Source organism: Haemaphysalis longicornis, unplaced genomic scaffold, assembly GCF_048455015.1.
Source record: "Haemaphysalis longicornis isolate Haplotype H1 unplaced genomic scaffold, Haemaphysalis longicornis Haplotype H1 scaffold_2, whole genome shotgun sequence".
Lineage (NCBI taxonomy): Eukaryota > Metazoa > Arthropoda > Arachnida > Ixodida > Ixodidae > Haemaphysalis > Haemaphysalis longicornis.
This window is the reverse complement of record NW_027526295.1, coordinates 200,770,084-200,792,543: the sequence shown is the minus strand read 5'-3', so window position 1 is coordinate 200,792,543 and position 22,460 is coordinate 200,770,084. Positions and strand designations below refer to the sequence as shown.

At 50.4% G+C, this 22,460-nt stretch overlaps 1 protein-coding gene across 3 annotated transcripts in view; it reads right to left on the bottom strand.

Moving 5' to 3' along the window:
• Cdk12 (Cyclin-dependent kinase 12) overlaps positions 1-22,460 on the bottom strand; it is a 55,564-nt gene that overhangs the window by 11,513 nt on the left and 21,591 nt on the right. For 2 of the 3 annotated variants that reach the window (XM_077699095.1, XM_077699096.1), the window contains 6 exons: positions 21,602-21,772; positions 20,804-21,482; positions 14,095-14,333; positions 9,160-9,320; positions 7,923-8,442; positions 270-2,051 (listed from right to left, as the gene is read on the bottom strand). In XM_077699095.1, coding sequence (XP_077555221.1) covers positions 1,234-2,051; positions 7,923-8,442; positions 9,160-9,320; positions 14,095-14,333; positions 20,804-21,482; positions 21,602-21,772 — 2,588 coding nt within the window. In that variant the 3' untranslated portion in view covers positions 270-1,233. Of the gene's footprint in view, positions 1-269; positions 2,052-7,922; positions 8,443-9,159; positions 9,321-14,094; positions 14,334-20,803; positions 21,483-21,601; positions 21,773-22,460 lie in introns of those variants that run through there. The other variant, XM_077699097.1, reaches the window with a different exon arrangement.

Below are 22,460 nucleotides of genomic sequence, written 5' to 3'. Positions count from 1 at the left end.
TACAAGAAGCTTGTTTTGGAACGACTTTCAGTGTTACCGTGCAACACAGTTCCTGAGTACGCCGCGAACTCTTCTGTATGATTGGCAAACTCCTTTTAGCAAATGCTTTGACACGGAGGGGTCGACATGAGCTCCATTTGGTTATAAAATCGCGCGTGTGTGTGTGTCAGTGGGCAGTGTCGGTAATATGCAGGGCTGATGTCCGCGAGCAAAATCAAGGAAAAAAAGGGGAGAAGGCCTTGCCTTACAAGATTTCTGCAAAAAAAGAATTTTGTCCACGTGGCAACACATTTCTTCCCTCATTTTACTCAAATCAGGTCTTACATACAAAATCGGGGGACCAATGACAAGGCAATTGATATGACACAACAAGGGCGGCACGAGAGTCGCCTATGGCTGACGAGCCCATTCACACCGCCAACTGGGCTCCCTCTAAGCCAAGCTTTCCCGGAGCACAAGGTTACACTAACAGACAAAAAACAAACATAGTAATAGTAAAAAAAATGCCCCATTTGCCTCTTCCAAGTCAGCCTTGGCTCCGCTTGCTTCTTGGGAAAGGAAGTTCCAGAGCTGCAAACTGGGCTTTTCTTTGCCAGAGAAGCAGACCATCCTTCAAAGGGAACACGGCAGGTCCCAGTGTCTTGCGCTCACATAATCCGTTCCACAAACACAGGCACACTTCACACAAGGCTGCGGAATGCAGAGAGTGTCCACTTTCACCAAGCAGCACAACACTATGCCAAGTTCCAGTTAAATATATATATAATATGTATATACACATGCATTGTACAAATGGGCTGCCTACTGTGCAGTTTCTGCAATATCGCTCCACTGGCCACCAGTGAAATAAAGAAGTCAGTCACCTAGCTCTATGCTAAACAACAATCACTGCCCTGCAGTCAGTACTGTTCTGGCGCAGAAGCACTGGGAGAAACAGTGAAGAAGGCCAGTCTCTTCAAACACCCAGTAGAGCCGCCAGTCATTAGGACTGCGCCTGACGCTCTCTCAATTTCTCTTGCAGGATGCGCGGGGTGCAGGGATAGTCCCACCAAGGAATACCATTAGCGTGCCGTGCTATTTTCTGGTGCGACTGCGCCACACACAGAGGAGGGAAAATGAACACGAGGGAGGGGCACAACACCGGGCTCGGAAGCAGGCACCCCAGGTGGTGTCAGGAAAACACACAACCCACAGGCCAAAACCCACCCATCCCCCAAGCAGAAGTGGACCCCCTCACAGCAAGGGCCTGCGGCCCCCCCTACCGATGTAGTGGGACGCCCCCCGGGGACCCCCCACAAAAGGCGCAACTTCCCTCCGAGGTGGGTACACGTCTGGGGGCGACACCTCGAGCACCCCGTGGCCAGGCGGTGTGTGCAACAAGCTAAGGCGGCGCGATGGTCCCAGCGGTGAGCTGCTCAGCAGCGCTGCCCGCGACTCCCCCATCGACGGTGACCCGTAATAGTCCCGGCTACCCCGGGCGTCCGGCCCACTGCGATACGGCCGGCCGTACTCCGGCTCAAAGCCCCGCGCTTCCCCTCCAAACCTGCTGTCGCCACCGCCACCCCCTCCGGGAAGGAGGTGTGGCGGCTCAAAGCCCTGCTGCTGCTGCTGCTGGTGGTGGAGTGGCGAGGGGGATGGAGTGGTGGCGCGGATACCTGAGAGGCTGCTGGGTTTCTTTACGCGAAAGCCCTGCGCTTCCAGCAGCTGCGCCAGCGCTGCCTTGACCCCCGAGGTGGTGTAGCTCTGCTGCTGGCCACAGGAGGCCCCCAGGGCGGACGAGGGGACCTGGGGCTCAAAGGGTGGCGACGTGTCGTCGGGTGTCGGGGCCCCACCCCGGTGGTAGGCAGAGTCCGGTGCCACTACACCCCGGCCCAGGGGAGGGGGCCCCGGTGCAGGTGGCGATGGCGGCCTCCCACGCAGCACACTGGTCTCGGACGGTCGCCGGGGGAGCAGTAGTGGTGGTGCCCGGTTGTCCCCGCTGTCCAGCAGCAGGGGTGGCCCTCCCGACGTCCCCCCACGGTCATAGGCGGTGGGACTGGTGTCTCGGATGTCTGCGACAAGGCCCCCCCAGACCACCCACCAACTTAGCCTCCTAGCTCGTATCAGTGCCGCTTCTACTAGAACGGTTCAGCAGTGCCATACATGAAGGGAAGGACAGCTAGCATCCACGCAAGCAGCAAGCAAAAGAACCATAGCGTGTCGGTAGGCTCATGTTCATCCTATTCTGCCACTGAATGGGCCCAGAAACAGGCTTTAAAAATAACAAGGACAAAAAAATTTGGCCACAACTCCGCAACTGAGACTGAGGAAACCGCGGAGCTGGTGGCCTTCAGTAGCTTTATCTTGGCTTTTTCTATAGCGTTAAAGGAGTACTGACACCAAATTTAGAGGCCTAAATAACGATATAATTGGCTTCAGTAGTTTGTACAGATTACCCACAGAAATTTTTGGAGCGATCCGAGGCTGGAAACGCATCAAAAATCGATTTTAATTGCCCTGGCCGCGAACTATTACAAATCGGCAGCACTAGCGAAATCGCTTAGGGTGTGACGTCAGGCTATCCGCGATTTTGCGGCCGATTCAGCATGACGTCATACAGTTGTTTCCGGAACCGGAAGCGATAGCCTGCGCTGTTGTTGTGGGCGGTCTCGCTTCGATAGGAGGTTTGGCTTGGCTGCGGTACCGCTGTGAGCAAGGCTTGCGAAGTGCGCACTTCACGTTTCCGCGCAGGTATTGCCATCTCTCGACCGGTCGGCGCACCGCCCGCCGCGCGCCGCGGGGGGCCGGTCAGCGTATACGCTTGCATCGCGGCAGATATCTGATCGCCGCTTTTAAAATAAGCCCTGATAACAATCCCAAGCACAATTTTTCACCACACTAACACCTCCTTTCTCGCATGTGGAACTTCATTTTAACGATCAGATTGATTCAGAAGAGCAGCGACAAGCGGTTGCTACCGTCTTGCTACCGTGGTCTGCGCCGGATCGAGCCGCTGAGTGTCCGAGCTGGCAGGCGCGGCCGGCGTGTGCGCGAACTGTTTCCGAAGGCAGGAAACGCTTCACGATTGCCTGCTTTATCCATTTTTTGCGATTAAACGCGCGGGATCTACAAATTCAGCTCAGCGATAGTCGTAGTTGACCATGGAGCAAAAACGGTGGGCGGAGCGACGCCGACGACGCATCGCATGCACGCATCGGGTCATGTGTCTCAAATTCACGCGTACGACTAGTCGTGGTGACAGTCGTAACGATCAGTCGCATGCGAATCGAGTGTACAAATCGTACATGTGTCCAGCGCTTTAGTGTGAACCGCGTTCAATCCGTAGCAGACGATGCAGCGAACGTCCCTGACGTCACGGAGACCATGACGTCACGGTCCGACGTCACGGAGACCGTGACGTCAGGCAGTCCGCTTGCAGGCTCTCCTTCGAACGGCCATTTTCCCGCGCGGCGACCGAATTTGAAAGTGGTTGCAATAAACGTGCTATAATTAATTATATGTTGGTGGCTGACGCCTTTCGGTTCGATTTTCGTAATTACTGGGACCATAGGTATTCTTTACAGCATAAAAACTGAAAGCGAGAAATTTCGTGTCAGTACTCCTTTAACTTTGCGTTTCTATAGCTTTAACTGGGCTTTTCTATAGCTTTAAATGGGCTTTCTGCAGCTCCAACTCTGCTTCCTTAATAGCTCCAGCCTGGCTTTTCCATAGCTTCAAACCGGCTTTTTTATAGCTCTAACTTGGTAGATAGACCGGACACTGATCCCTCTGAGCACATGCAGCCTCTCTGCACTGGACCATCTGCACGTGAGAGCTTACGTCACCACTAGGTGCAGCCAATCCCCGACGTATGCTTCCTCACCCAAACATCTGGGACAAAGGCACAAATATTCGTGTATCAAGCGCACCCAAAAGCCTCCAAAGCCCTCCACAACAATCATTCGGCTCAACGCCCTTTTGAACTGAATGTAGCTGATTTATGTAGTGGAGCAGCATAGCAGTCACATTTGAGCCGAATGATATTTAGCTTGAACGCACTCAAAATGCTAGTCCAGCATGGGTATTACTGACCTCTGCTGCAGGGCCTTCCCAGACATGCGTTCCCTTTAAGCTGGTGTACAGCCACATTCAGAACTGATAATGACGTTAAGCTTTATAAAAAGCCTCTATACAGCACTCATTGCTAGCTTTTAATCTGAACAGCCAAACATCACAGTTGATGTGTATAGCTCCTTACGACTGATGATGGGTACCTTACAACATGATGGGTACCTTAGTGACATCTTTTATAAGCTTAGATTGGATGAACAAACATGGCTGCGCCTATGGAAGGATTCAATGCGACCCCTGACAGCACTACCGTATTTATTCGAATACAAGCCAGTCCTGATTTTACACCCTGATCCCTGAAATTTGGAAGGGTAAAAAATTTCCTCAACAGTAAGCTGGCTAAAACAGGTGGAGCCGAAAACAATCACGAAACTAAAACGGCAGTTATTAGTCAAATATTGGGGGGTTTATGCACCAAAGCTATACTTATGCCATGAGGCATGCCAGAGTGGAATAACCTTGACCCCCTAGGGATCTTTAACTGCATCGAAATCTCAACAAACGGGTGTTTTTGCTTTTTGCCTCCATGTGAAAAGCGGCTGCCACAGCCGGGTATTAAACTCGACTCCTTGGGCGCAGCCTCTTAACGCCTTAGCCAATGAGCAGCCGCAGTGGGTCAACATTTACTAGCCATGAACCAGCTTCGGTTTACTCAACACTGTCACTGCTGCCGGCTTCGTTGCTACTGTCCTCCCCGTAGTTGTCCCCATCATACGCCACATTTACCTGGCAGCATTAGAAGCCCTGCGACGTGGCTGCGCCTTGGTGCCAGGCATGTAAACCCAGCAGCAGCACAGAGAGAAGAGAGGGGTTCTGGGATACCAGTTTCTGGGGAGATGGCTCGTGATAAGCTGCGTCCACAGAACCCTTTCAACAAGTAGCTCACTCGTTTTATCAGTTGCCGCTGATCACGGCTGTAGTGGGCACGCCGGGTGGCTGGCTACTTTGGGGCGCTGCAGAAGCGCTCGCCCATTGGGCGACCAATTACTGGCACTGTGAAAAGTATTACTGCAGCACCCTTTGGACATGAAGCCAGCAAAGACTGGCGCAGCTTGCACTAGTGGTGCAAGGCTGGAGAGACGGCAGAGCTGGCGGACCCTCTCCCTTCGTCAGAGACCCGGCTGTTGCGCCTCACATGAAGTTCCAAACTTGCCGCTGAAGGTTCTCCACGGCTGGCAGGCCCGGATCGCTTCGTCCGCAAGCTTTCACATCTCCCCCAAAGTGGACCGCATTAGCACGTGCAAGGACACGCGGTAAACAGCTTTACGAACTCGTCTGTGGCACACTTCAGGAGCGAACGCACGTGAACTGGTGAGCAGTACTGCACACGAGAGATCATGCCACAAATGCCGGGCAGAGCAGACTGTCCTCGAAGGTCGAGCTGGCCAACGCTGGGCGCCTCTCATGAGACGCACGATCGCAAGCCCGGATGACGCCGGGCACTCCTCACGAACTGCACGCTCATGTGCGCTTGGCTGGGCTGAGTTTTCTGGTAATGTTCGATGGCAGAACTAAAAGCTCAAACAGCTCTGCTGTTATAAGTCAAACGTGATGTGTATGCCAGCAGTACACCCTGTCACCACTAGCCATGGTCGAGAGAGCCACCAATCATGCTTACTGTGCGGCAAGACGATAGTGATGGGCGGTATGAAGTTGGAAGAGGATTCCAACGCACAAACTCTAAAGCAGCGTAGTGAAGAGTAATTTCCTGCTGTGACACATGGACTAGATGTGTTTCTATGCAAGTGACATTGCATTGCAGCGGCTGCTGCCCTATCTTGCTTCATTGCACTTCTGTCGCAGCCATGTGATTTGGTACTATCAAGTGCATCTGCAGTGCCAAACTCTGCGAACGAGCCTGCGGTGAAGATTTCCGAGATGCCATCATGGGCTCGTCTTGAGACTCCTTTTAACGCGGACATTTCTTTCATCAATGCCGAATTCCCACCTTGCCTGGAGGATTGAATTCTTGGCCGCAACCACAACTTTCCGCTTAAAATGCACCACTATAGCACCGCTACAGACGCAATTGCACCGAGCAGGGGAACTTGTACTGCCAAGCCAATGCTACAGTGTAAGGCACACACCAATACAGAGCAATAATACTCTGTTACAATACGGTTTTAAACGGAGCCTCCATGCAGCCCTAGCTGCAAAACACTTGTCATGTTCGGATGAGTACTCGGCCAATTTTATACAAACCCTCCCATCTAAGCTAACCCATGACTCTTGTGTCCCACTTAAAAGAAAGTACCGTCTTAGAATCGAGTAAATACGGCGGATACAGTGATTCAATAAATACAGTGAGGTGGCCAAACGAAGTGTTCTGGTCACTCACTGCTCACATGCTGCCCTCATTTCAGCATGCGCTGTGCCACAAGAAGATCCCACAAATAATGTGAGAGTGAACGGAAAGAGAGAGAAAAAAAATTGCATGCTTGTGATGTTACAGCACTAGTGGTGTATGAACTTCTAGCAAGTTGTTACAGTGCAAGGGCCGCTAGGCCTTTTTCTACTTACATGGCCTTGCAGGTACACCCAACACAGCTGTGAGGAGACAAAGCACAGTCCAAAATGCAACACCAGTATCTGCCAAGGTGGTATTCCATTCTTAAGGCAGCGTACCACCAGAATGCGTTAGTAGGTTTGTTATCCAAGATCAAGATAAGAAATCTCAAAAAGCGGAAGGAAACAACAATTGCCCACATAACGGGAGTCTGAATTGTGCATGCAGACTCAACTCCAACGAAAGTGGTCATGACAGGGTGCAAGTGGCACAAATTCCCTTTAACCCCTTAAGTGCTTTATTTTTTTTAGAATTTCCCGACCTAAAGTGCCTATTTTTTTTATTGCTGATTTCGAATCTGATTGTACTAAAAAGTAGCTAGTCGATGTTGAAAAAATATTTGTACCCAACAGTTACTCAAATCAACACAATAATCTTATTTCTGAAGAATACATAGGAAACCAGCGACCTGCTGCTAACAAAATTAAAAACTTTATAAATAGAACAGTTGCAGATGCCACATCTTTCTTCACTTGTGTAGGCTAAGCACCTTTGCAATAGCAGGAGTGCAAGGAATACCCACATCTCCTCCTTTGTAACTGGTACCCATTTTTTGAGGAGGGAGTGATCACTGGGAGGAAAGCATTTCAACTTTTCAGCCGCTTTGCGGTTGGTTTCGTCTACCACAAATGATATAAGTTCATCGTCCAGAAACTGCTGAATATATTTCATAATGTCACCCGGCGATGACAATATGAAAGTCTTGCCTGGAATGGCCAAGAATGGAAAGCGATGAGGCTTCACAGGAGGATTGTCCACATAAAGCAGGATCCACTCGCGAGCACTCGCGATGTTCGCTTCCCCGCTGTCTTTGTCATCACCGGAGGAGCTGCTCAATACACCGTCATCGCTGTCTTCACTTCCAGAGACAAGATAAACATCTGTATCCGAATCAGCATCACTTGAAGAAGATGACGAAAATGAAACGCTTCTTTTTCTAGTTGACGGGCCAGCTATGCATGGGTCGGCTCCACCGCACGCCATCTTTTCATAAAAAAAGCGCGCCTTGCCGCAGGAGAAAACTAATTCGTCGAGTAAATGCTGCCATCTAGTGGATGGCACGCAATCTAAGCCGCAGACGAGCGCTTCTCGTCCTGAACAGTATAGGGCAGTACCTATTCCGCTAAGACGAGCTCTACTCGTCCAAAGCAGTTTGGTGACAGTTTCGGCAGGACGAGCTCTGCTCGTCCAAAGCACTTAAGGGGTTAACTGCTGCTTGAAAACAGAGCGGCTGTAGGACACTCACCAGAGACGGGCGGCAGAGGGTGCTGAGGCAAAGGTGGCATCAGGAGGGGTGGTCCGGGTGACGGAGGCTTGCCACCTCTCCACTTGGCACGCGTTGGTGACTCCAAGGGTGGTGGCGGAGGCGGCCTGCGGGACGGCTGCGGGGGTGACGGGAGTGGTTGCACTGGCGGCCGTGGGGCGCGGCCTCCTTCCCTGCCCCCTCCTCCCTTTCCTTCATCGACACCAACTGGCTGCTGCTGCTGCTGCTGCTCCCTCCCCACAGCGTCCACCATCACTTGTGGCTTGGCGGAAGAGGAAGCGGGCGGTGGGTGTGGTGGGGACGGTGGCCGCTGCTGCTTCTGCACCAGTGGCTGCTGAGTGGCGGCCCCCGGTGGAAGCTGTGGAGGCGCCACGGGGGCCTGCCCCTGCTGCTGCCTGCTCTGGTGGCTGGCCATCTGCACCTTCTGGGCCTGCTTGGCAGCCGCCGCCAGCAGCAGCTGCATGTTCAGGTTCTCCAGGAGCTGGCGCGTCGAGGCGTCAACCTGAAAGGCACCCACCGGCACCACTCAGCATCGCTGAAGAGGGTGCGGCCACCCGTCAGCTGCCACAAACGCACCCAGGCCATGGCTCTACAAAAGCTGGCCACCACCGGCACCAGTTCCAACACCACATATACAACAGTGCCTGTCATATTGCTCGCTTCATAGGGGGAGCAATTGGAATGCCGAGCTCAGCCACCCATCTGCAATGTTGAGCACCCCAGAGGGCACTCCACGTTGCATCACGGGCCTTCCGAAGGCCAGGGAAACAAGCTGCTTCCGAGATGCGGCGCTGTTGGGCGGCAAAATGCGAGTATCCCGAGAAGGGGCCAGACAGAAAGGCTCATAGTGAGCAGAGAAGGGCAAAAGGAAAGCAATTGTTCAGCCGTTTTCAGCTGACACAGACGATTGCTCCTCCGACAGGGGAGGAGAAGGAACGCACACAAAGGGGCCCATGCGTAGCTTTCACAGGTGCTTGGATAGGAGCGGCAAGCAGAGAACAGCGCAGGCAGCAGGGAGAGGCACTGGGAGCCAGATGGGCAAGTACCCCCATTTTAGCAAGCTGCTGAGACACACACAAATGAGGCTGCCCTAGATGGCTGAGAGAAGTTCCTTGAGCCATTTTAGGCCAGGGCGTGGGAAAATGTCCCAAACCCTGCGACCCCTCCCCCCAACGGCTAACAGGCATGGCCCCTTTCCCCGCAGTAGTGACTAGCTCACCTTAATGTTAAGTAAATTGGCTAGCTGGGCAATGCTGAGTGTCTCATGCTTCTGGAAAGCAGCCGTGATGGTGTTGAGGTTGGTCTGCAGCTGCTGGCTGTTCACACTCGACGGAGCCGGGTTGCTGTCAGAGCCGTCGGCCGACTTAGAGCTGTCAGCTTCTGCACCACAGGGAGGTGGGAAGGGGAGGCAAAGCACGGAGGGGGGAACTCAGCAACATGGCACACACAACAGAGCTCGCTGCCCAAGGGGAGACACGTGCAGTTAGCTACAAGGGTGGGATGCAGCGCCCACCACAGCTGCCCCAACACACGGTGGCTATGGGCTGCCACAGGAGGGAAATTACGAGTGAAGCGCATGGTGGCACCCTGCATGGGAACCAGCTTCAGCTGGTGAAAGAAATGGGCCTCCTAGCTGCTGCTGCCGAACAGTCACCCTGCCAGTAGCCCAGTAAACCATTCGCATGTTAAGTCACAAAGCCCAAAAGGCTTCAGAAGTCTGCTGGTCTGCTTCACATATACCATGCAAGCAACTGCATGCAGTAACGTGCCCTAAATATCCTCGTGAGACCCGAGACATGATGTAGTTAATTTTTTTAAACAATTGAGTTTATCAGAGTACAGAGATAATTCTGGTGTCATTCCTTATTTTCTATGGTGTTCCGTTGAAGTTATCAGATGTGCACTATATTGCACACTGGGACGAAGTTGTCAAAGAACCATGGAACACGATGTCACAGACTGTATGTGGGTGTGTTGTGTGTGTATTTTGTTGTGTGTGTGTCGTGTGTGCATGTGTGTGTGTCTCGCTGTTTCCGATGAAGATAAAGAAGCCGATCAGCAATGGAAAGTCCGTCCTCTTCTTGACATCATTAGAAATGCTTGCCTCCCTTTGCTATGCTCACCAAACATCTGCGTTGACGAGCAAATTAGTCCCTTCCCCGGTAAATGCCCAGTGAAGCAGTTTGTTCCTGGGAAGCCCTACCCGACAGGCCTGAAGAACTTTATCTTGGCACGTCCTCAAGGCCTTCTCTTAAATTTTGATATCTTTCAGGGGAAAGGAAGCCTCACACAAAAGAAACAACATGGAATCGGCGCTGCTTGTCCCCATTTGCTGCAATCCCCTCAAGCATTTCGAGGGCAGAGGCATTGGCAGCACCTGAAGAGATTTTTAGGGGCGAAGTCCCTTGGGGGCTGGGACTGTTGGCACCTCCTGCTGTCGTCGCAATCGTCAACTCATGTAGGCATGGTACTAAAACACCAGGAAACTTGTTTACATCTCGCGCTAAAACGTAACGCGCACTAAAAAAACACCGGGACACTCGTTTACGCCTCATGCTAGAGAGCTTCATGCTTCAAAGACGAGAGACTTTCACAGCAAAGCTGTATACCCCTCCCCAACAGTCTCATCTCCGTTGGCAAAAATGCCAAGGCGCCAAGAATACATACACTGCCTGTCTCGCCCCTCCCCAAGTTTCACGTTAGTGGAGATGGCCCGGGATTTTTTACTATTTATTTGCAATAAATGGACCCCTAATTTCAATAGTGAGAAAGGGCAAGTCAATGTAATAGGTTCTGCCAAATGTAGTCACACAGAGTCAACATTGTCCTGACGTGCAACACGTTGCACGTAAAATTTACGGGTGAAATGAGGAAGAAAACAAAAAAGTGAAGGCAGAAATAGCGGCGTTGAATGAGACCTTAGTCTTTCATGAGTTCGTAAAACGATATTGAAGAGCGTCGCAGCATTTTTAAATACATGAAAATGATTTGCCTTGGCGGCGTCGATAGAACAACTCCGGACTGAAAGACACAATTTTTGTTTGTTGGCTTGAGCGCAACCTCAAATCTACAGTTGCATGGAACACCAACAGATGGCACCACCAGTTTCTAATGTAGCTTGGAGAGACTGTTTCAGTTTCCCCTTCAGCCAATTCAGCCAATTCAATCTTAATGTGCAATACGCTGCACATGGGGTCTTAAGAGAATGCGAGTGCTTCCCGTAGCTTCGGAGACACACTCACTAGGCTTCATCGTAACTACAGTAGAACCTCGCTGGTACCGTTTGTAAAAAAAAAAAAAAAAAAAAAAAAAAAAAAAAAAAAAAAAAAAAAAAAAAACCCGTGAGGGGGAAACGTACTATCCAGGAAAACGTACTATCCGGTAAGAAAGGTACTACGAGGAATTTTTAGTGTTCACAATTCAAAGCATACTAACCAGGAAATCGTATGGACCGAGAACATATCAACGGGGTTCTACTGTAGTTTGTTGATGTAACAAAATCTCCAATAAGGAGGAAAAAAAAAAAAAAAAAGAAAGTGGTCTGATCACATTGGACCAATAGCATCAAATGGGCTCCTTCTGCAGTAGTAACAGTTTTTGTTATCCACCAGCACACATGCTCCCTCTTTAAAAAAAAAAAAAGATACATAAATTTGGAGAGTCGAAGCTCAAAAGCCTGAACGAAAAGGCTCTGGATGGCAGAGAGGCATGCCAACCTCTGCCTACTGGTGATCAATGGTAAAATGCTTGCGGAGTTGTTAACTAACTGACTGACTGACTGACTGTAGGGAGGGGTGCGGACAGTAGGGAGGGGTGCGGACAACGACGGTGCGGACTACGGACGTCAACGCGGGTGACATCGTGAGTTACTGAAATGCTCTGCATTTAAAAAAGGAGGGGAGGGGGGGGGGGGGGGGGAAGAGAAGGACAGCCAGAACTATGTTCCTCAAACAAAAAGGAGCACAACAGCAGGCAACGAGGAGAACAAATAAATAAATAAAAAAAACTTTACAACAACCATCTTGCCGACGTTTACACATCGGGAGTGTTCAAAGGATGCCTACATGGACACTGAAGGCAACAAGCAAGTTGGTTTTAAACAAAAGCCCGACCTTCCCAAAGCCATTTTAGTGTTCATTCGGTGCCGAAAGATGCCTTAATTGCCGAGAAATCGCTAGTCAAACACTGGTCAAATGTGAACCGCTGTTTCTGTAACGAGAAACTGGAAGCAAGCGAGGCGGCGGTGATGTATAGCCGTATAGAAGCAACTAAATACAACGGTACCACATACGAAACGATTTGGTCCGTTTCGGTCAAATCAGTCGTGGTTTCCCCAACTCCCACGTTTTTTTGCAGCTCCGGACCGCTAAGCAATACGTTCCTTCGTGAGGCCCGTGATCAGTATTGACGCTTTGTTGAAGAAAAACATTGTCCTTTTGAGGCCCCGCGAATGTTGGCATCGAACCAGCCCCTCGTGCGTAACTCGCACGCTTCCTCAAAAACTGGTACTGCTGCCCTAAGCATGGACAAGTGGCGCCATCCAGTGGCCGCCAGAAGAGACTGCCAACGAGACTAACTACTTCTGGTGCAAGTTGCACAGTATATAGCCAGTGGCGGCAGGACCCATCCATGATTTCGCCATTTTCTACCTTATTTTAGAGAAGCTATGTGTAAGAGTGGTATATTCGTGTTCTGGGCAAGCTAATCTATTGATCTAGATCCCCTTAAAAGGCAACTTGTGAACATGGTCCCGACCCATCCTTACATGGTCCCGACTTATAGTGGAGATTTGAAACTTCTGCAATATACATTATGAGCAGTGTACACTGTACATGGAAGCAAATCATGCCATATTTCAACATTAGGTCCAGGATAGTCAATGAAAGCAAACAGAGTTTAAAGGAAAAGTCAACAGCCAAGGAGCAGAAGGATTAGATGCGAAAATGTGCCGAATTCTGCTGATGCACGATAGGAGTGCTCCGCCGTGCAGTGGACAGCCACAGGCTACCGATCGTCCAGGAGGCACAGTGTGCACCCGACACACAACCCACGTTTGCAGTGGATGCAAAACTCTGCTTTAGCCTCTGAGAGTTTGCAAAGGAGAAATGCTTTTAAGAGGCGTACACTGAAGGATGTTCTCCCTGTTCAGCCCTGCTCCTTGCACTGCTACTCCTAAAATATCTTGCCATTTTGGCCCTCAAGATGGTTGGCCAGAAGAAAGCAATGGATTGCCTAAAAAAAGCTACATGGAAGCCATCATTACAGGTGGAACACAAGCGGAAAGGGACGCGTCCTTGCGCGCATTTACAGCTTTGGAAACCGGTTCGGGTGCTGGACGACCCCACAAACTGCTCGCTAGCCGCGCACATTTTCCCCTGCCGCACTCGTCTGCCGCATGGGCAATTCGCTCGCCGGTGGCCGCAGCCAACGGCAGTGTGGAGCGGGAGCGTCATTGATGATGTTACGGGCGGAAAACGAGAGGGGAAGGTGTGACGCATCCCTTCGCACGCCCCTTGTCCCAAAGATGCACTGCAGGCACACTCACAGCATGCATCTCCATTTTTTTCAAAACAGCAGCACGGGGCCGTTATTTGACCGAGTTAGCCGCAACGGAAACCAGATTGCCCGGACACACATGTGCCTACCACTTTTTACCCATCTTCCTGTGTAAAGTAGCAACACAGAAGTGTCCTCCTCAGCCACAATTGGAAGCAAATTTCAATGCAAACCACAATAAGCAAAGCCGTGCTGACAACCAACCTTTCTCTGAAGGGTCTCCATGGTGACACTGACAGTTCATGCACCCATTGTTTGTTCTTCACATGCATTGCTGTGAGGGGAATGCAAAACTGATCAAACCCATCCTGGCAGCGAGATTACAGAAGGAAAGCCTCATGCATTTCCATTCATTTTTTACCCAACTAATAGGCTGGCACCGCCAAAGACGTGGCCTTATCTACCGGCACAGAGCTGCACAGCCCTTCACCCCGCCCCCTCTGCACCAGTGCCTCGTGTCCGCAGTCAGGCAAATCGGCTCCCCGTGAAAAAGCAGCAGCTCGGCTTTTGGGCTGCCTTCAGAGTGCTGCCGCCCACACTAAGCCCTGCCCAAACGCCCCTGGCTGGAAGACCCCCCGGGAGCAGAAGTTGCACGCACCATCGAGGCCGTAGGAGGGCCTGGCGTTGCCGCCCCCCATCTGGGGCCCCTCGTTGCTGTCCCCCCGCGAGATGTCCTGGGCGCTGGGCGGGGCCGAGTGCACCCCTCCTCCCAGGTGCATGGGCAGGCCGGACGAAGGCAGCGGCCCCGACGACGAGGCCGCCATGTCCTGCTCCAGCCGCAGCTGCCGCCGCCGCCGCTTGGACCACATCTCGTGGCAGTCCTGCCAGTGCGGGAGGCTGCACAAGGGGAAGGGGATAGGGGGGGGTCACACCAGGGGGTGAGGACCGGGCTTGCTGAGGCACGAAGGAAAGGAGCTCGCAGGCACACGCAGAGCCACAAGGAAAAGCAGAGAGCCCCTCCGGTTCAACCGGTGCCATTTCAGCAGGTGGCGTGCAGAGCTCCCCACTCCACCCACTTCTGCTCCTCTTGTCCAGCAACGTAGCAGGCAGCAGCGAACCCCAGTGCTGTGCACAGTGCTCAATCAGACACAACTGGACATGACTGTTGTGTTGCTTCTCATTAATTCAAAAGCATTAAATGGCCCAGTGAGTGAAAATGGCACCGCAATTCCCTCCCATACACTGTGACCCACATTCATGGCGCATGCCCCAGAAACAACACAATGAAAAGGACCCCCTGCTGCTAGGCAATGCCTCAGCATGCACAGAGCCCAGGGGGAATGCAGGGAGCATGGCAGCAGCAGTGGCATAAGTTCTGCTGCCATACACTCTGTGCCAAGCTTTGCACTCTAGCCACTCACCAGCGAGCTCAGGTGCTTTGCACAGTGCCCAGCACACTGCAGCACTCAACTGGCCCTGAACACTTCCCATTCATAACTCCCACAAAGTGCACTCGAGTTTTTTTCTCGCTTCGACATTCCTGAGTCTGTACCTTGTCTTTTGAATGCAACGCGGGTGCATGCATTGGAAAAACAGCAATGGTCTTGCCACTCTATGCCCGATCCCTTGCCCACCATTACAGTGACTCACCTTTGTTGCCTATTACCATAGAGCCCCAGTTCATGTATTTCTCCACTTTAAAGAGGCAGCGTCTTCCCAGGGGAGATCGAGACATCAAATAACAACGGAGCTGTGGAATGCTTCCCAGACACGTTCAGATGCCAACTTTTTCGCTGAACGGCCACTTAATGTTTTTGCACTAAAAGAAGGGCCCAATAAGGGAGCCTCAATGCTCCATTCTTCGTAACAGTCACTGCGGACAAACACCCTGTCTATCGTAGCTCAGTTATGATGGAAACCTGCACTGTTCATGTTGCCGTTTTTCGCCACTGCCTTGTCAACACTTACTGCGGAGGTATTCTTTGTGCAAACAGTTGTACAAATCATTTCACAAGCCACTAAAACCGTTATCGATGCTGCTTAGAAGCAACTACGACATATCCCTTGGGCCTAACTTGACAACAGCTGGAATAATTTGGTTGCTTTGAAGGGCTTGCCCATGAACAGCTACACTACTAGCACGATGTGTCAGGCAGTACTTTCCCAAATATCGCCTGCCCGCGATGATGTTCCATATGCCCAAGGCATGCGTGACTGGTTTTGGTTACACGCATGTAAGGATCGAGATAAGTGCAAGCAGAGAGTCCTCACTCTGCTTTGGTGCAGCATTCACGGATGCAAAAAGCTTTAACAGGTGACCAAGGAAATACCCAGGTAATACAATAGCCCACATACAACCGCCAAGTTTAGACTTGGAAAGTTGTAATAGCAAGTATACCGTGAAAATGTCTGTTCACGTCAGTAGTTGATAAAAACATAAATAAAAATGAACTGAAATGCCCCCCCCCCCCCCCCCCCCCTCCTTCCAGAACAGGAGGATCAAGTGAGAATTTTTTGCCCACGATTCGCCTGCGATTCCAGTGAACCAAACAAATTGTGCGTATCATTTACTTTCGTGAGAACAGAGATTCAAATTTTTAACCCTTACCTTAAACCATTACTGTTGCCTTTAAGGGGGCAGACTGGTCTTAGAGCTATTTTTTTTATTTACCAACCAATTTTAATGAAACTGCACTGCGTTATAGAGTTTTTGTAAGTTGATTATGTTTTGAGTTAATTATTAATTGCCATTACTTTGGGTCACAGTTACAAAATAACCACTCCATACAGAATGGCAACTGCCACGTGGCTAGACAGACAAATGACTAAAGAATACAACATAGGAAGAACTTTTTTTGATTCAGCTATTTTTGGTCGTTTTACAACACAGGGAACTTCGCTTCTCCCGCACTCTGCCAGAAATGGCTCGCAGGTGGTGCCAATTGAACACAAAACAATTTTCGAAATCCTCCATTTGAAAAATTTGTTTCCAACATTGTATTCTCCACACATTTCGGTATCAGAAGCAAAAAGAATTAAAGTAGTACCTGCTCTGGGTGCCAAGATATCGGAGGATGAAATGCTAGCTTTGCATTGCAAGAAAAGTGCCGTTTCACCAACAAATTCTGCACTAACTGAGCTGTAAAGTGCACTTTAAAATGCTATTATAATATAATAATAACAAAATATGGTGCCTTTTGATGTGGAAATTTACAGACTGATAGAAAAATGGTGGTGGAGGCCAAAAATGACATTTTTGAGAAAACGCTTTTTTTTACCGTTTTTCGGCCCCTAAGACCCAACTGCCCCCCCTTAATTAGTCAAGTGGCAGAAAAGTCTGCACACGCTCTAATACTGCTAAACCTCGTTATAATGAGATGGGCTATAACAGAATAATGGCTATAACGAGCTAATCGTAATTCTCCTTGAAAGTCCCCATAGAAGCCAATGTAGTTAAAACATCATTTTAAGGAGTAAACTTGCTCGTTGCGGGATACAAAAAACAACTTTCGTTTGAAAATAAAATTTTAAGACAATTCCATGGCAGTGCGCAATGCGGATTTGAGACAGTGTGCAATACGACAACTGTGTCGCGCGCAAAACCAAATGGCGCGCCATGCATCCACTGTGCCTGCAAAGCCATTCCCACACACGGCCGCGGCACAATCGCCTGCAACTGTTGTCACTCGCCGCCGTGGGAGCCACGTGGTTGAAGTTGTGTGCATGCTTTTTTTTTTTTAACTGCTTCAGCCTTATTTTTTATCGTCCTGCGCACGTGATTCGGCGAGAATGAATGCGCCAGGCGGGAAGCGAAAGCGACAGATGTAGACGTCAAGGCGGCAACGATGAAAGCCGTCTAATTGGGCACGAAGCTGAGCGAGCAGTCATTCGCATCAAAAGGATGCATCAACGTCCAGTAACGAACTTCTTTGCAGCTAAGCCCGTTTGACATACTAGTTACGTATTTTAAACTGCAATAAAGTAGGTGCGTTAATGCTCCTTCTTACCTCCCGAATGCGGTTACGCTGTTGTGTACCGCCATGTGGCACTATGCAATTTCGCAACTATTTATTTAGGGAAAGTACATCCCCCCATATTTGCATTTTAACGGCCACTACGACTATAACGAAATATTGGTTTAATGAGCAAGTCGCGGTGCTCCTTCACTTTCATTAAACGAGGTTTAACTGTATATGTGCCCGTGAAAAATAGATTTGCATTCGTTGGCAACCCAAGTTAACTGATATGCAGCCTGTGTTGTAGCTCGTGTTAAATGTGCAGCACCATTAACAACTTAACAAGCCTCAATCATTTATTCTTTTGAAACAACTGTAAAATGGCAAAAAATTTGTAACTGGGTTTTTGCGATAGATCTTGAAGTCAAATAGTTCGGTACGGCCAAACTGCACATGACCACTGTTCTTGTAATCCTTCTGCTACAAAGAAGTTTTAAGTGCGAATGCACTTCTTAAGCGAGCCTGAAGCGTCCGCCGCCGTCCGCATAGCAACAGCTGCGGGTGCGCGCGCTCCTCGTCTTCCTTGGCAACGGGGGGAGATGGGCGCGCGCTGCCTGGCCACTGACATGGCACATACCCACGTGGGGGATTGGCCAGGAATCTCCTCGTCTTCCTTGGCAACGGGGGGAGATGGGCGCGCGCTGCCTGGCCGCTGACATGGCACATACCCACGTGGGGGATTGGCCAGGAATCGGGCGTGAGAAGGGCTAATGCACCCGCTTAAAGGAGTGCTGACACGAAATTTCAAAGCTGAGATCCGCTCTAGCAATCAAGTACAACGACAACACAAATAGGTGTCTGTGAATAAATGCATCTTTCTTTCTTTGTAGTTGTGTGTGTGTGTGTGATCTCTCTTTCGCGAACATTACCGAACTGCGCAAATTCAACTTGTGCATTCGCACTTTCACATTCTTCCCCTTGGGGAAATGCGGGGAATTTTTACCAGCGGTCAGTCTTTTACTTCCTAATCACACGCACATACTTCTCTGCCGTTTTCGCTGCAGTCGGCTCGTCTTCACTGCTACCCAGAGTGTTCTAAGCAGGGCCAATCGTGAAGGTAATGCCAATGCAAGCTTGCTCTTCCCGTAATTCTCGTGCTGGAACCGCAGGCCTCGAAACAAATTACGTAGATGGTAGCCACAGAGTCCCTAGTACATTCTGGATGGAAATTATGCCCACAGCGGCAGCACACAGGACAGGTAAGCTATCAGAATGCCAAGCACCATTTTGGGGACTGAGCCGATGGCATTATCCGAACAAAGCAGCTGCAACCAAGGGCCTTTTCTTGGAAAGCCTCACAATTTATTGCCACGACATGGGAACGGCTCACAGCCTTCCAAATGCGGCCCATGTCGGGTGCCAAGAACCGATCTTCAAATGCTAAGTGCTCAATCAATGACCGGCGTCCTGCCACACACGGTAAATGTACATTTCAGGACCCCAATGATGAAGACAGACAGGTGCAATGACGAGAGCAGTGACAGGAAGGAAGCAACAGTGAAAAGGTTGCACACACTCAAGACGCCCTAGGGTGTGCCGCAATTGTGGAGGACGCCAGTGACATAGCATGCATCAGGCTTTGTGCACTTTAGTAGTACAGGGGGTGCTTAGCACTAACTAGCCTTTATCGGTGGTTCCACTGGGAAACTGCAATTTGGAACAATTTTTGGTGCAGCCAAACACTAATTTTGATGGAGCTTGGTGCACCTGAATACAAATTTTGAAGCTCTTTGAAACAACTACATACCAACAAATAGAAATGTCCAAGGTGCTCTGAAAGCATAAAATTGTCCATCATGTTTGCTGACCGCGTAAATACAGCACGCTGCTGTGCCTCCATCCACAAACAAGAGAACCCTAAATTTGGACCATCTTCCTAATTTTCCTGGAGGCAAAAGACCTGCCTGCACAACCTGCTGTAATTCGTTCCCTTCAAATCGAGTGAATCTGCCGAGACATTGCCTTTAACATTGTAACAAGTTTTTTTCAGCTTAGCCATGCTTCTTATTTTTCCTCAGCAGTTTTTTTTTTTTTTTTTGCATCTCTGCTCAAAGCCACACATATGATATTAAAGCTAATGAACCAAGGTGTCAGATATTAGAGTATTTGCTCGCATGGGAGTGCATCGTAATTTGCTCCCGCAATAACCCCCCCCCCCCCATAATGGTTGCCAAAATTCCCCTCACCACAATGAAGACATCACACTTTTCAACCGGAAAGATATGGCTAATAAGCTCCACCGACAGCTAGCTAGTAGATCCTAAAACGAGCTCCTGTGTGTCCCCTGCCCTGCCTGCCAGGATGTTATCACCTTCCACTCGCCTGGATCGGACCTTCGAACAGCGAGCTGGCCATGGAGATAAGAACGGGAAGCATGAGCTAATAAACTCCAGGAAAAAGATGAGCAGTTTTGACTCAAATAGAAGGTTTCTGCTTCTGACTTCACTTTGTGGAATTTTACACAGCGCTCGCCTGCACCAAAAAGCTGTACAAGGCATGCACGCTCAACTTCATTTAGATTTAGTTTAGTAAAAGGAGAAAAAGAAGGTTAACACGCGAAGACACGGACGGAACAAGCGACACATGAAAGCGCTCTAGTTTGTCACTTCTTCCGTCCCCGTCTGTGCGCTGTTTTTTAGGTCAATGATGTGTCAACTAGCCCAATGTAAGCCTTAAGTAAGGGTAATTAAAAACTGAGCTTAAAAGGCCTCAAGGGTTTCTGGTCAAATCTAAAATATTTGAGCTACTGTCATAAAAATTGACAGACATGCTGCAGTGTGCTGATCCCATATAGGAAACAATTTCTTACATAGAACAAACACTTAGGAATACACGAAATAGAAAAATTAAATAATGGGTGCTTATGAACTATGCAACCATCACCACGAATATTCAAGGAGTGCTATGAGGGTTGTTCTACACTTCTGACTCTCCTACTCCTAGTTGAGCGGCTTCAATGAACATCACATGTGATGCAAGCCGGCATAGTTGGAATTGATTCATCACGGAACTTGTGCTAAACAAATGGGGACACAGAAAAATAAGCACCTGCTTATGTTTTTATTTCCGAGTCCTTGTTTAGTTAGCACAAGTTTCATTATAAACAACATGGTTTAAAAACAAGCAGCCATTCAGCAGTTCTTTTGTCAAAACTTGACTTCTTCAACAAAAACATTTGAATACATTTCATATTTGGGATGCAACACACAAACCTGCCAATTTCCACGACAAAAGCACAAACATTGGAGAAGATTTTGGGGACTTGCCCTGTGCAGAGCCCGCTCAGGGGGAAAGAGCAACTTGGCCTTTTGCAATGAGGGAGCGCGGCAAAGGAGAGGAAGGAGCACTCACTCGGGCGGGGCCATGCGGTCGGGCCGCACCTGGGCCAGCCACGGGGAGCGCAGGGCCGCCTCGGCCGTGATCCGCCGCTCGGGGTCCAGCTCCAGCATCTGGTCGAGCAGGTCGAGCGCGTGCGGGGGCAGGAAGGAGAACTCCTCGCGCAGGCGCCGCCGGTGCTGCTTCTTGGGCCGGAAGGCCGCCCAGTGGGGCAGCTGGATGACGCGGGGCCACACGGCCGGGCACGGGGTGCCGCACACGCGGCTGATGGCCTCCAGCTGCGCCATCTCCTGGTTGGCCTGGAAGACGGGCTTGCGCGTGAACAGCTCCCCGAGGATGCAGCCGCAGCTCCAGACGTCGATGGCCGGCCCGTAGCGCTCCTCGCCCAGCAGCAGCTCGGGCGGCCGGTACCACAGCGTGATCACCTTGTTGGTGTAGGGGCGCGCCTTGTCCTCGGCGCTGTACAGCCGCGCCAGGCCAAAGTCGGCCAGCTTGATCTGGCCCCGGTTGTTCATCAAGATGTTGGAGCACTTGATGTCCCGGTGCAGGAAGTTGCGCCGGTGGCAGTAGCTCAGGCCGTCCAGCAGCTGCCGCATGAACGAGGCCACGTGGAACTCGTTGAAGTCCACCAGCCCCGACTCCAGCAGGCCCATCAGGTCGTGGTCCATGTACTCAAACACCAGGTAGAAGGCCCCTGCACAGCCCGTTCAGCCGTTATGCAACACAGCCCACAGCGTCAAAGGCACCGTAAAACCAGATTTTACCAGTGGCCGCTAGACCGACAGCTGTGAACCCTGATCCTGTTTCCCCCACCTTTGTCCTTCTTGAAGTCCAGGGCGTCCTGCTTGTCGGTGACAATCTCCTTGAGATTGACAATGCTGGGGTGGTTGAGCTGGCGCAGGATCTTGATCTCGCGCACTGCCGTGATGGGGAAACCCTCCTTCTCGTTCTCCAGCCGAACCTTCTTCAGGGCCACCAGCTCCCCTGCAAGGGAAACACGGGGGTCAGTCACCGCAGCCACTGGCTCCTCCCACTGGCCACAAGAGACAGACTCCCTGGTTCCCTTTATTTGTGCCAGATTCCCTACTCATAATGCCAACAATGGCGAAGCCACGTCTTGTGAGCCGCTTGTCACACTTGCCAAGCACCCAGAAACCCAACACAAGATCCTGCCCAGAGGATGTGCGAGTAAGAATAAGGTTCACAGTTTCCCAACTTTTCAGAGCACCTTGGAAAAACTGTGAAATCAAAGACAAGAAAAGAGTACAAGTGAAAAAAAAAAAAAAAAAAAAAAAAGTGACTAACAGACTAAAAAAAAAATTCCCCCACCTCCCCGAAGGGGATCGTGCGGAAATGCGAATGCATTGGGTGCACCGATGAGTGCGCTGCGAGTAATTATTATTAATGGCGTACTTAATGAAGAGAGACGAGAGTGTGAACGTAACCATTTATTCATTCATCAGCACCTGTTTGTGTTATCGTTGTACCTGACGGCCACAATCACCACCTTGTGGTCGCTGAAGTGCACGGTCAAAGGGTCTTTGAGAAGCATACGCGCGGCACAGTTTCGCGTGCCGCGCGTATGCTTCTCAAAGACCCTTTGACCGTGTACTTCAGCGACCACAAGGCGGTGATTGTGGCCGTCAGGTACAACGAGAGGAGAGAGAGACCC